Source organism: Buceros rhinoceros, unplaced genomic scaffold (genome assembly GCF_000710305.1).
Source record: "Buceros rhinoceros silvestris isolate BGI_N320 unplaced genomic scaffold, ASM71030v1 scaffold11545, whole genome shotgun sequence".
Taxonomy (NCBI): domain Eukaryota; kingdom Metazoa; phylum Chordata; class Aves; order Bucerotiformes; family Bucerotidae; genus Buceros; species Buceros rhinoceros.
In genome coordinates, this window is record NW_010412317.1 from 60564 (window position 1) to 75853 (window position 15290).

At 34.7% G+C, this 15290-nt stretch overlaps 1 protein-coding gene across 1 annotated transcript in view; it reads right to left on the reverse strand.

The window, feature by feature from the left end:
• The window catches only part of LOC104493629 (tyrosine-protein kinase Fer-like), a gene marked incomplete at both ends in the record, with an annotated part of 59401 nt that extends 49190 nt beyond the window's left edge, over nt 1-10211 (reverse strand). The window contains 2 exons of the mRNA XM_010136347.1: nt 5602-5791; nt 10089-10211. Of these exons, the coding sequence (XP_010134649.1) occupies nt 5602-5791; nt 10089-10211 (313 nt within the window). The remainder of the gene's footprint in view (nt 1-5601; nt 5792-10088) is intronic.
• Nucleotides 10212-15290: the final 5079 nt, after the last annotated feature.

Here is a 15290-nt window from a genome sequence, read left to right on the forward strand (position 1 = left end):
CCTACCACTGAAGAATTTTTTTAGCTAAGAACTTCAAAGTGTCTGTTGGAAAGTGGCCTTCACCTGCTTGGATAGATATTAATATCTAGTATTCTTTGTGGCTTAGGTTGTTCAAGACATTTACAAGGGACCGGCAGACAGCTGATGTCAGGCAGGATACCTTCAGCAATCTGAAAATCGTATTAATGTTGATGTTCAGGCACCTGGATACAAGTTGATCAGAAATGTTTTGCATCTATCTTAGTGCAGGATGACCCAAAGAAATGAAAAATCAGTGATACCTGAAACATACTATTTCGTTTACTGTTAAAGATCATCAACAGTGAAAAATAAAAAGGAGCACAAAGAATTATCTGGTCTGTATCTTGTGGGTTATTCTCTGAAAAATGGAATAGACTGCCACTGTGATTTCTCACAAGGGCTTTCCGTCGTGGCAGAAAAGAGCAGAAGCCACAAAGCAAACCATAAAATCATACACTTCAAATTCGGCAATAGACTACCAGTGCACTACATTAAAACCATAAATTCTAATTCCAAGAAATATTTTATAGTAGATTTTAAGACTTTTAGAAGCATAATAATTGCCTTTAAAAAAAAGGGTAGTTTTAACCAGCCACTTAAAGAAAGAAAAGGCGAGAGCCAAGTTCTATCATGTTAGTTCCTGTGTGTTGCCTAGAGGCTATAAGTTAATAATCACACTAATTCAGTCCCACTGCTATGAAAAAGGTGATAATTCTGGCAGAGAATGACTACTTTCCTCCCTCCAAAACATACTGAAACATACTCTAGATACCAGTATGTGATTTCTGTGCAAAGGGAAACTTCTGAGTGAAGCTCTTCTAATTCACAGAGAAGATTCTGACTGAAATAAAAAATTCCCAGTGGGTATGTAATGCTGTAACACTACCTTGATGCAGTATTCTTCCTCAAGGAAAACTGAAAGCTCTTGAAATATTTTGGCAGCTTAAGACAAATATATATACTTATCTCAAGTACGTATATTTCTCGTTCATATGGAGAGGGTAAACTACTTCTGCTTTTAATATATTCTGAGAGTTTTGTTTACTCTGAACGATCCAGCTTCCTCAATTCCTCCCAAAGTTCACCTGAGCTTCTAATTTTGCCTTTGCTCAACAGTTTTTAACAGATAACACACTAACCTTAAGGTATACATAATTTCTGAGCCTTGGTCTATGAAAAGGTTAATGTAAGATTAATCTTTTATTTCAGAAGTTCTAGGCTTGTTCCCTGGAAAGAGGCTTGACAGCTCCATTGACTTCCCATCTTGTAAATTCTGTACCAGTCAGCAATACTTACGTGGGACAAAGTACAACTGAGTTTATCTGTCTATTAGCTTAGTATCTCTTTTTGGTTTGTTCCTCATCTGACGTATGTCTGTCAGCCAAGTATGATTAACAAAGAGAACATACTCACTCTGAGAGCAAGAGGGACAGAGTTCATCTTCCATGCTTCCTAGAAGCATCTGACATACAGAGCATTTTTGCTCCATGTTAAGTTCTGGCAGTAAGCCAGAAACACAGGTCCCAGCAACTAAGTTTGGACAGTGGTCCTAAGCAAAGATCACTTAGCTGAACTTTAGTCCAGGCAGCCAATCAATACAGCTGTTTATTCCCAAGTCTTTTCTAAACAGGCACAATTTCTACAACATGACTGCACTGGCAGTGTTTCCTCTGCTGAGACGAAAGTAAGAGAAAGCGTAAGAACACCAAAGCTGCACAGACTTAATTTGGGCAGAAGAAGATTCTAAGATTACCAGTTTGTTGATCACACTATTAGAAGGAGCACTGAGTCAGATTCTTGAAAGCAGGGATGGAAATATAAAGCGTTCACATTAGGAAAATAAGAAGGTACTTCTAAAATAATGTACCAATAATGACACTAGCACTTTAGAGTGTTTCACACATTTAGTATTTTTCCTTCCATAACCACTGAGAACTTTTTTTTTTAATTTAGCACAATATTCACCAAAAGCTGGCTTATCTTATTTTTAATGCAGTAACTAAGAATAGGATCTCTGAAGTCTTTTAAAAAGGAATAACAAATAGTAAAACCAATCAGACATGCAGTGAATTTCTGTATTTTTTTTTCCTTTTGGATAATTCTGCTACAATAAATAAAACCAGAATTCAGAAATGCATATTCTCTTAACAATATCCATCTGCTGCTACCCCACTGTGTACAGTTCTAAGCACGTCACTCTCCTGGAATGGTGAATTAATACTCAGATACATCTCACTGGCTGCATCATGATATTTCAGCTTCCTTTTGCCCTGCGTACCTCTCAAGAGTTCATGTTACCAGTGACATTATAGTTTCCTTCCTGACTCAAAGGCACTCCACAATCTTCCATCCTGACTATTAAGCTAGACTAGAAGTCCTTTACGGAGTGTATGTAGAAAGAACCATGACTTTGTACTGTTGCTCCACGGGAACTATAGCTGCATAGCTCTCTTAGTTGGCATACATGCTGTTGAAGACCATGCATTATGGTCTTCGTACATTACAGATGTATTTTATTATTTGTTTAAAATACCTACTGTTAAAATAATGAATTTGCACCTTTATAATATTTGTTTTTACCATATAGGAAAAAAGGAGAAGACATATTGAAGTGGCATACAGATTTCACTGTATTACTGCTAATAAAAATTAATTACTATTTTTTATTAACTAAATCTATTTCGTTCCCTAATCTATTCCCTGAAAATTTCCTATTCTGAAATAATTTCCAAGCCAATACTGATGCTGTAATTTTAAAGTCTTACTATGAAATGCAAATCACCATCATGGTACTTAAGTACCTGAGTAAATGTTTAACTGGAACTGCAATATTTTCAGTATTCCTCATGTCTTTTTATTAGATTATTAGATGCATAAAAGTTCTGTGTTGTTGTTTTCTTTGTTTTTATTATGTTGGACACTACAATGCTCCGTTAATCATATTAACAGCAAGAACAGCATATATGTCTTAGGACAAATGACAGGCCATACAACCATTGACTGAACATCTAAACAGTGAAAAGTTAGTTACTGGTTAATTTTTAGAAAGTGACATAATATAGAACAATGTGGATACAACATTCTAGCGAAAAAACCCAGCTGTATACAAGGAATAACTACCTTTTCTTTTTTATATCTAACTCCTTACTTTAATGTAACTAGAGAAGAAAACATTAACAATGATTCCCCTGACTAGTGCAGAGTATCTTAACTGCATAACTCTAAAGGGTTCAAAGATGTTATTTTAAACTTGCAGCAACTTCAGCATTAAAATTATCTCTGTCTTGTAAACACTAGGAACAAGATCATATCTGTTACTTTTCCACATGTGATACCAAAATGGTAAAATGCAGTGTTCGGGAATAGCTGAAATCAGAACTTTTTAACTCCTTGCTATGTTATAATGATTAAACAGAACATAATCATCCAGCAATTTTCTTTTTTTCTTAAGAGGTGTACGTGAACTCCAATACACAGCTAACATTTTACAAACAATAAAATATACTGATGAAACCAAATCACATTGAAGACACTAACAAATAATGAAACTTCCTACAGTTAACAGTGGCAAAAAAGAACCAGGAAACAAAAGAAATTATAATACACGTAACATAACACTATCTATAAATACACATCAAACAGTGTTTCAGAATTTCATTCCTTGTTAGTATTGTTTACTGTTACCTGATGTAAGAGATGGAAAACAAAATGATACCAGCAGCAAGAACATTTCATTTCTGATCATTTAACAGCTGTATAATTTTAGAGGAATTTTAGTAAAAAAAACCCCATTATAAAAATCACCAGGATGCTTATTTATACAAGCAGCCCATCAGCATATTATTATTTCATCCTGAGATACAGTCAAGACTGCCCCCTCTAGGTAAAGCAACTTGAAAACAGTTTAATTTAGACTGTAGTTCTATCTACCACTTCTTAGTCAATTTACTAGCACAAGATATCAACTTAACAGTTAAAACTTAAGTGGTATTTGCCCATCCTAAATAACTTAACTCAAGGGAAATACCCATCACTTAAGTCATATTCAGTTACTTTTCATGGTGCACACGAATTATGAGACTAAAACCTCTAAAACCAAACTAGTGACATTTTTCTTACTCCTGGCCTGTTTAATACATGCAAAAATGTATTCACTGCATTTAGCATTCTAAAAATCTCACTACACACCTCTTGCAGAAAAGAAAAAAAAAAAACCCCAAAAAGATAAGTTATCATAGATAACTTTCATTCAAAAAAATCCAAGATGTTAGAGTTCTTCACTATATGCAATTACTGTGTTTTCCTGTCCATTGTAACACAGGTTTGGACACCGGAAGACAGAGTTTAGTCATCTTGTTCTGAGGTGGAAGAATAACATTTTCTTGATTAGACTCATCATCTCAACTAACCCTTACAGACAATATCCACTAGCATTACTACAGGATATTACATGAAATAACTAACCTACTTCGATAAGCCAAAATAGCAGGCCCCAAAAAGATTCCAAGCCTCCTAATCTTTTGTGATCAGTATTCAGATCCTTCCTTTCTCCTTCTCTATTTTCTTGTGCTTTCTCAAATCCTCTGAGATCATGACAAGCATACAACCTTTGCAAAATACCAGTGAAAATGGCAACCACCTGCTTGTGCCTTCTAAATATTAAACAGCAGTAGCAGAAGCAAGAGAATACTGACAATCAAATATAACTATGGAATATAAGTGGAAGAAAAACCAAACTAGGTTTCACAAACAGAGAAACCAAACACTCCTCTGTGAAACAATCATTTCATTATTATTTCACTGAGGACTGCTCTCTGGGCCAAAAGAAATGGCAGGCTAAAACAAGTCACAAGCATCTTGTATATGTGAAACCTAATTCATAAAAGTAAATACTACTGCTTGTCCCTTTAGAAAACAGGTACTGTTTGTTTCCTTTTAAATGTGGCTACTACCTCTACACATAACTGCATATAACAGAGAAAAGGAAGTCACATAAAATCTTAACAAAGTACTTATTTAATTACACAGGGTCTCATCATAGCACAAAAAGTTCATTTTGATTATTAAGAGCATTTAAGACTGAACATTTAAGAATATATTGCAAAGAAACCAGTGTTTGTTTCTGTTTAAAGATGAGTAATTATGCACAGAAAATTAATTTCTCAATTACACAATGTATGCAGTGTTTCTAACAGCTTTTAATACTAGTTTTCTATCTACAAGTCTGAATGTATTTCTTCAAAACAGCCAATGACATTAGCAATAGACACTCAGTCATGTTTACTAAACCTATTTAAGGACTTACACTTTTGATCACAAAATAATGTAAGAAGAATCAAAGCATCAAGCCTACAGAAGACCAAAGCAAGTCCACAGACATACAGAGGTTGGTACGTGTTATTGCAACTTAAAAAAACCCACACAACTGAACTGTTTTTCTAAACAAGTCTCCATCAATGCAAAGTGAAGTTTTTTCACTTCAGTCATCCCTGTGACTATCCTGGGACTCTGATCTCGGTACTAAAATACAATGCAATTGTGCAAGGCTGTAGAATTCATTGAAACAGATGTAAAACTTACCATAGAAGTCACTGATCTGGCATCTTCTTCGTAATTCACTACAGGTGGTGGCTCCCTCCCATCATTCTCTTGAACTTTTTGTTCCAATAGTTCTTTCTGGGCTGCAAATTTTGCCTCAGAGCATCTTAATTGCTGAACTGTTTGCTTAAGTTCTTCCAGGGCTTGTTTTTGGCTCAGCAAGAGTACAATACTGCAGAGGAAAATAATAAACAATTTTAAATCAGACATGATTTAAAATACATGCTTTTTTTCATACAAGCTAAAATAAAAGCATGAAAATTCCTCAGCAGAATTATTTGTTCAAAGGCATAAACACATGAAGCAATTCTAGAAAATTTGCAAAGCTACAAGACAATGCAAACAAACACGTACTTTGCCATTCTGTTTTCTCAATCTATCACAAAAATCATGTTGTAATGAATACAGATGAAACTACTATTTTCATCTACTTTTTATCGTATTTATAAACACTAGAGTTCCTCATCCTTAGAGAACAAAAATATTTTTAGATTATGATTTCCAGTGATGAGAAATCCACTGCAATCCATATGGTTGTTGTAATAATAATTTGCACTATTAAACTTACCTTTACATCCAGTATAAATTAATATGGCATCAAGCAAGAGATACCCATTTTACTCCTGGACTGAAAGGTCCTCTACTGCCTAAATGTATCTGGACTGTGGTCTAACATTACTCTTATATAGCTAAATAAATTGAACCCTATGAGGAGCGTAAAGCAATTTTTTCTTGTCTTCTGCATGTTTTCTATGGCTCTTCTCTAAATACCCCTCATACTTCTGAATACTCCAAGACTGACATAATTCAATCATTATTGAAGGACAAGCAGACCACTTAGAACATTTACAGGTACCTAGATGACTCTATTATGCCCAAGAATTGTCAAAATCAAAGCACTCTACTGGATCCCAGTGACATGTGGTTTATGAGGAGATGTAGAGTCTGCAAAAATAGATGAAGGAGGTAGGGGGACCAGAAATATAAAGAATGAAGACATTATAAAGAATAATTACAGTTTTCTGTTACTGTGTATGTTCAGGAAAATCCCTGGAAGAGAGGCCTTCATGAAAGCCTTACCCTTGGAGATAAAAAGAAAATCAAAAGTCATTGATATTGAGATTGTTCCTTTACAAACTGATACCAAGCCAAATGACTATTCAAACAGGTTCCAAAGCGATAAGGGAACTGTCTATAGCCACATCTTCATTGTCATGAAAAGATGAAAGTCATATACCCATAAACAATCACATTACAAAGACTCCAAAGAATAGAACTCTGTACAATTAGCAGAATGGTCATTCATGTAAAAAGGATAAGTATGATGTAGGAAGACACAGAGGACCTAAAACTGAGGTTTGGCATGAGACTGCACACATTTAAAAGTATCACACAAAGAAATGAATGATTATCCTGGCATTATCTGCAAGATAATGTTCTTTCATCTGGTCATCATTATCAGAGAAAAAAGTGATCACCCTGTGAAACTGATGGACTTCCACCATCAGCAGGGCTTTGGTGAATACACATTGGCTAGAAAAACATCCCAAACACTGAAAGTCAACTCATCACAGTCTAGAAATAACAAGACATACCATGCAAGTTCGAAGTCACAAGCTATTCTCTTTCCTCAACTGTGGCAAGATGGATCATCATCTAAATGGTTTGCCCAAATACAACATAGAATGCTCCCCATTCCAGCTATGCATGAGGAATTAGAACCTATAAATTTAGTTGCCTGTGGCTTGCATGAGTGCAAACTTTGTAGTCCTTGTAGCTAGCAAGTGCTACTAGCAACCTCACAGAATAAGATCTTGTGTGAAGAATCCTTGCAAGACTGGAAGAGGGGAACAGGCTGGGCAGTGGTAAAAAGGTGAACCAAATCAAATCCCAAATATTTAATATGCTATATTGTCAGGAGGGCAGATTATGTGCTTGACATACACATATATAAATAAAACATAACTAAAACACTTTCTGCGCTGTAGGTGATATTGTTATCTGAAGGTGGAACAAGGATAATAGTACCAATACAGCCAAATACTACGGAGGAACACAAAATCCGAGACCTGGAGATAAGCAGCATATGCAAAGATCAGTTTGTAGTATTGCCAGAATTAGACACCACGAAATGTTTTCAAGCCCAAAATCAGACTGCCACTGCCAAATCAGTACTAATAACTTAGAAGCTGCAGTACTAAAGATGAATCAGAAAGAAGCGCGGAGACAGCTGAAGTTCAAACTGGTTCAAGTGAAGAGACAGAAAACATGAATTTGCAGACTTTTACCATCATTTTGCCCAGAAAAAGCAGACAGGGAGATTTCCTCAGCACTGAAGGGTAAAGCTCAGCACTCTGGGTGAAGCTCAACAATAACAAAGGGTCTGGAGCTCTTGCATTTGGAGTGGACCTCCTCACTTTCTTTCCTGATGATAGACTTATATCGCACCAACAAAATCACCTCCGGCTCTTGAGGCAAGTTTTCATTTATTGCTCTATTACCTTTACCTTTCATCTTCTCTTGCAGCACTGAGGCCAGTGCCATGTGCTATGACAGCAGTGAAGAATGCGAAGAACAGGTTGGACAAGATCCTCTAAGGACCTTAAGGACCTCCAAAAACATCCTCATGACTCTGCACTGCAGTTAAAAGGTAAAAATGGGGTCTGTTGGAGGAAGGCATAACCAATGACAAATCAGAACTGGGGTGATTTCAGGGAAACTTTTATCTTACATCTAGAAATTTAAGCCAAATTTCATGCCTTTTAGTAACACCTACAGGGCTGCTGCAGTTTGAACTGAAATCACATCCTCAACACTACAACCATCTGTAGCATCTGCTACAGATTCAGAAAGGAGCCTACCCATAGCAAGAAACACAGGGTCTGAACAATTTCCAGAGATAACTTATAACAAAGCAATAATGAGGAAAAAAAGGAGGAAAAAAACCCCATCAAAACGCCACCAAATTCATCTAGTTCAAATACATTTTATCCTTCAAGTAACATGCAGCAAGGAAAGTAGGTCAAGAACCAAAAAACTGGAAAATATACTGTGAGTATATGTGAACTTCACAAAAGAAAGAAGAGGAAAGTATCTAATCTAAACACTGACATCACAAACGTACATGAAGTTTTGGATATGAATGAAATACTATCCAACTATATGAATGAAATATTATCGCATAACAAGATGCCTTTAACAAAGAGCTTCAAGTCTTTTTCAGTCAAAGAAGACAGGATTACCTGAGGACTTGCATTCCAGTTCACTGGTATTGTAAATTGATATTTACTAACAAGTTAGTAAGACTATGACTGATTGCAACAAGAATCAGAAAAACATCACTATAGACAGAAGGTTTCTTTATCTCTTGTATTAACTTCAGTTCAGACTGGGATGTGAGTATCTTTTCTAACCAGAAAGAAACCAAAGATCTTTTGCCCAAGAATGATTCCTTTTAAGAATGTTTTATTTATGGCATGGTGTCCTGGATTTGGTTAGGACAGGCTTAATTTCTACAGCCAGGATAGCCGGACCAAACCAATAGATGGGATATGCGATACCATACTGACGTCTTGTCTTGTATATATCAAGCCAAGCCATGATGATGATTATATATATATATATGAGGGGGCAGGAGCTAGCTGGCAAAGCACGTATAGTTCCAAGCAGCAGCAGGCTGAGGTGCAGCTTGACTCACAGTGGTGTGACTCAGAGTGCCATGGTGGGGTGCGGAGCTGCTGGATTGAATGCATTGTACATTCCTCACTTTGTTATTCTTATCACTATGGTCTCCTCTCTCTTTGTGGTGTTAAAGTAAACTCTCCTTATCTTAACCCACTTGGCTTTACCTTTCATTCGCCTTCCCCCACCGAAGGGGACGGGACAGAGCCAGCAGCTGTGTGGTGCTTAGTTGCCAGCTGAGTTTAAACCATAACCCACTGTAAAACACTCAGTAATTCCTTGCCTTCGTTATTTACTATGCAGTACTACAAGATATCAGATCACATTCAGTTTTGTAAAGAAAATTCAATGAAGAATGAACTTAACCTGATGAGCTCCGAACACATTATTGCATAAGAAAGTGTACATGTCTGGCACATGTACACATGCACTTGTCTTTCACTTTTTTTGTGAAAAAGTCTTTCACAAAATAATTTCTACACGATGAACTCTGTCAAACAGAGAAATTCATTCAATCAAGCTGAATTTATAATACTTAAAAAAAGGTCCAGGTTTTTAACCATCCCAACACAACAATAACTATACTAAACTAATAAAGCTGGTAAGCTCTGCAATGAATTAGGATCTGCAGTGGGTAAGGGTTATTTTAGAGATGGGAAACTGACTTAAAATAATCACTTCTCACAAAAGCAGAACAAGATTAGCAGAGGTTATTTCTTACTTAAATCTTAGGAATTGCATTGATTTTCCCTCAGATTATTATATTTTAAAATTTCATTTTGACTTACTCAGACTTCTTTTCACAAGTCTTAGAGGACTCTTCTATTTTTTTCTCCAGTTCCAACACAAGTTCCTCTTTGGTCAAAAGGGTTTGCTGTGTCTGAATCAGTTCTTCTATTACTGTTTTTAACCTGTAAGACATATATTTTGAAAATCCATATGTATATATTTGAGAACACTGTATTTTTTCACCTAAGGATGAAAAAGAGCATACTCTTTAAATTATATTATTCAGTGCTTCATGATCTTTATTTGTGGCTATGCCTTTATACTATGTTACCTATATATACATATACACACATACCCATATATATATTTTATATATATAACCGTATTATTACTGATCCCATACTAGTCTCTGCAAACATACCAGTTTATAGATCTGCTACCTGCAGGCTCTCCTATCCAGAAAATTCTTGCAGAATGTATGATAATTTATGTGAATTAATGCCTTCATAATATATTTCTAATTCATGAGGTGCTTTATTAAAGATGAGAGCCTTCCCACTCCTGAACTGCATGTTAAATAAAAACACAGAATCAGAAGCTGGGCTGTATTAATCTCTAGAAATAACAAAAATAGAAATCAGCGCTTTCTGTGATAAGAGTTATCTGTGTATTTTTCTCTGTAATTAACTTTTTTAAAGCCCCACAACCTTTGGCAACAGTTAATTCAAAGGAAAGATAAAACTTGGACAAGAACACTCATTACAGAAGGGATTATTGTACATTAAAACCACTATTAACACTTTGCAATAACCTTCCAATAACCAGCTTACATAATGATGACTTCAAAAATGCATATCAAAATATTTATGTTGACTTCAAGCAACTGTGAAGCCAGGAGACAAAGTTATCGTTTAAAAATAAATGAATAAATAAGCAAACGATTAGATAAATAAATAAATAAAACCTGCACACCCATCTTCCTTCTGGCATTCATCTAGCCATCTTTAACTATCTTACTCTGATTCCCCTTGTATTTTCAAGCCCAATTTCACTTAAAAAGTTATTGAAGAATGGAACAAAGGCAAAATACATAAAATACTTACCACTGCACAGATCTAACTGCCCAAAACCATCCTGGATTATGGAGTGGAACAGAAGGACAACTGAGAGTAATTCACATGGACTCTAGATATCTAGAAGCCATGTTCCATGTCCCTATATACCAAAGTGAATGATTTGATTCTGAACATTGAATTAGTTCTCTCTCCTCCTGACATATTTTATAAAATGTTGATTAAAAACATTCTTTATTCAGACAGTATCCTATCTTGAGAGACTTAAATTACTACAAAAAACCATGCAGTGAATGGAAAGTTTATTTCCCAAATGAACAAGCATCTGATGTGTTTATTTTGAGATAAGGAAAATACTTAAAACATTTATCTTAAATATCCCCACAGCTCCCTTCTGAATAAACATTTTATTGGTTTTATGCTATCACAATCTGTATGTTGAACTTCTCAGAAATGACAATTTTCTTACAGTGGGTTTCCAATATCGACTAACCTTTTGCTTTTAGTACCTTGCTAAAAAAGTAGTTACCGATTTTATAACTACAGATACTTTTTGATCAGCTTTCTAATCAAAACTGTAATCAACATTGCATTGCCTTAACAACCGATTTACAGGAAGATGTTACATCTAATGATTAAGCACCAATATTCAAGGAATTAAAACCAAATTAGAAAGACTGTTCATCACTGCAAGATATGAGCGTACACATGCAGAAACAACTTACTAAAATATTTCACCATTTCAAAAATATCAGATTTTATACTGCAGCATCAGATTCAAAGAGAAAGTTGATTTAATTCTCCCTTAAACTTTAGAGATACTTTAGAATGTTTGTATTTGTCTTAGAGAAAACAAAATAAAGCAACTATATACACACCAAACTAAGTTGTTTCCTCATATGAAACCTCTATTTTTTGTTTTAAATACTAGCTTTCATTCAAACTGTCTAGAACTGGCATCTCTCTATGTGCCTTGTATAATCTTGGTTGTGGTTTCTCAAAGGAAGTTTTTCACAGCCTTGTATTTGCCTCCTGCATACAATCAATTTACAAAAGGGTTTTCGTTACTAACCAGTTAGTCATTATAATCCTCATTAGATTTAACAGCTACACAGTCCCAAATTGTCATGTTTAAATGTCATGAGAACACATAAAATCATAGCAAAAAAAAATGAACAAATCAGTTATTTTCAAACTAGTTTCTGGCTACCTGGAAAGATGCCTTTCATATTTCTTCAGTCATTAGTACCCCACTGCCTCAAAAACTCTGTGAAATAAATCCACCAAGTGTATTGAATTTATTATATTTGGTAGATATTGAAGGTAGTTCTCCTCTGCAGAAATGTAATGAAGCAGTATTTTGAAGATCCAAGTCCATGATCACAACCCTAAAGATTAACAATCCAATTTCTACTTTTTCTGCACATACAGAATGGATTTTTAAAAGTCATCATCTATGGATAAAGGTTGTAATATCTGACTCGCAAATTTCTAGTCAAACACAGTAAGTTGATGCAAATATCTGTGGGGGTTTTTTGGTTGTAGTGGTTTTAAAGCAAGACTGTAACAAAATTCATGCATTTAACAAGGTATATGAGCAAAGGCAGTTACAGAGAACTAAGCAGTTCTAAAAGGAAGGGTTGTCACCTGCAATAAAAAACAATCTGAAGAGCAATTAATAAAAAAGGACAAAGAGGATAACAATAAACAGTTTTTACAGTCCAGAAGCTAGTTGAGCTTCACAAAAATCAACCCTGCTTTATGTTTGTAATAAACCAAATAAAAGGACAGCTTAAAAAGTGACATGACTTTTTATGAATGCTAACCATACTTTATTTGAGGTAGGGGGAAGGGCCTGAATGTAAAGAATAAAAAAGGATTACTCTGGATCTTATTATACTCAATAACTGGACATAATTTAGAAGATTAATTTCAATGCATATTGAAATAGGCAAATATGCAGGGGGGAAACCAACCCAAAGCTTTATTTATGTACTGAATGGCTCTATGTTGACTGTTACCACTCAGAAATGAGATCTTGGCATTACAGTAAATGATTCTGTGAAAAAAACTAGCTTAATACACTGCAGTGGTCAGAAAATCAAACAGAATGATTCTCTAGCATTTGTTAAAAACAAAGCAGAGCAAGAATACAGGAAACCTCAGTATGCCTCTCTCTGAACTATGCAATTCTGTGCAATTCAAGTCATTCATCTCAAAAATGATGCACTAACATTGAAAACATTCAAATAAAATGAGAAGTTTGATAAACGATATGAGTAAGTTTTGAGAAAGGACAGACTAAAGCTAAAGATGGCTCTGAAAAAGAGATCACAGAGTAGGAGAGAAGTTTACAGTATCACAGGTGGAAAGGAGTAGATTGTTACTACTCTCTTCCAGAACAAGAATTTAAGAGCCATAAAAGTATCAGGATCGCATAAGATGAAGTTAATCTCTGATATTCCTTAATCGAAAATTCTGTGAAAAAAGATACTTGTATATAATGAAACTGACTGGACAAAATCACAAAAGAAAAATAACACTAAGGCTATTATAAACTACATCTAAGGCTATTATAAACAAATACTACCTCTGACTCAAAACATTTCTGAGCTGAAAATTACAGGAGGCTGAGAAATCATTCTGAAGAAAGAGCATTGCACAATCATCGCATTCTTCTTCTCCTCCCTAGACTTTTCCCAGTGGGCTAATGTAAGAGAGAAGAAAGTTGATTAGGTTTATCTTTTGTCTGACCTAATACAGTTAAACTTTTTTTCTCCAATTCTAAATCTAAACCAGAAATTGAAAACACCTCAAAGACAGCAACACTTAGAAGAGCTAATTGATTCCAATTCCAAAAATTTTATCACACCACAAAATTTCTCTTTCAAATTCACAAAATAATTTAAAGTGGGTGAATGTAAGATTTGTAACAGGACACACTGGGAATTATATAGAAAAGTGTATATATGTAGGCAAAGAAGCAGACACAGATTTACACACAGAAATACGTGTTTCATCAGAATCATTTACCAGAAGAGCTGCATTTAATCTCTTCCACGTAGACATGCTGATGTCTTATTTCCAAACAATGGGATAAAACAGACAAGCCAAACAAGAAGTTACTTCTCTTTTTGAGCTATGTTAGACAGAGTCTTTGAAAAACTGTGGTATTTTATTGAAAAGGGAGATTCAGTGTATATATTTTTCCTATGCTGAAGTACACCTAGATGTAAAATATTCACACGCTTTAAGCAGGAGTAATTTCAATTTAAAAATTATGCATAGTATATTATAAAAAGAAACATATTTGAAAGAAAGAGAGAGGCTTTAATTATTAAAAGATCCTTTTATAAGAAAGATGCAGCTGCTTCAGGACAAAAGAAGAGCTTGACAAAGGAGGTGGAAACTTCATATTAAAAAGCTTATTTCAATACCTAATAAGGAATAAATTTACAAAAAGTAATCAGATTACGCAGGAAAAAAGAGAGGATGACTAATGACTTTGAAAAGGAGTTAATAAAATCCAGAGATTCTGTCATGTTGAGAAAAAACAGGGATTAGAATAATCTGCAGAAGGCACTGCAATGTGTTTACATTTTAAATACCTAAATGCTATTAGGACTCATTATGATTTTGCCTTTCAGAAAAACCTACAAGAAATAAGGATCATAGTTTGATTAAGTAGATGAAAATTTTCAGAAACTTTAAAAAAACCCTACAACACACTATTAATATCTTATTTGAACCAGTTATGCTTTCTAACAGAAAAACCCCTTCAAATAAGACAAATATGGTCTGAAATACAGTAGAGACAAAAACATCATCCACCAATGAAATTCTGAATTTTCCACTTTAAATTGCTATGGTCAAAAAAAAAAAAAAAGTACAATTAATAGTTGCAATCTCACAAGCAACTGCACCAGACCATTTTATGTCAAAAATTGAAGCTGGTAACACAGTAAGAACATAATAACCTCAGCAGGAGATTCATTCCCCAGTAACAAATGATTAAGGGTGAAGTTGGTAAAAGTAATGAAATGATTTAACTAGGCAATACATCAAGAAAATACATAGACAGTTTATCACCCCGAATAACTAAAAGCTGCAAGAAATGCTGCAACAACAGCTACATGTGTCTTAGCAAGTTAATGTATTTTAAAGGTTATAAATAAATAATAAATAATA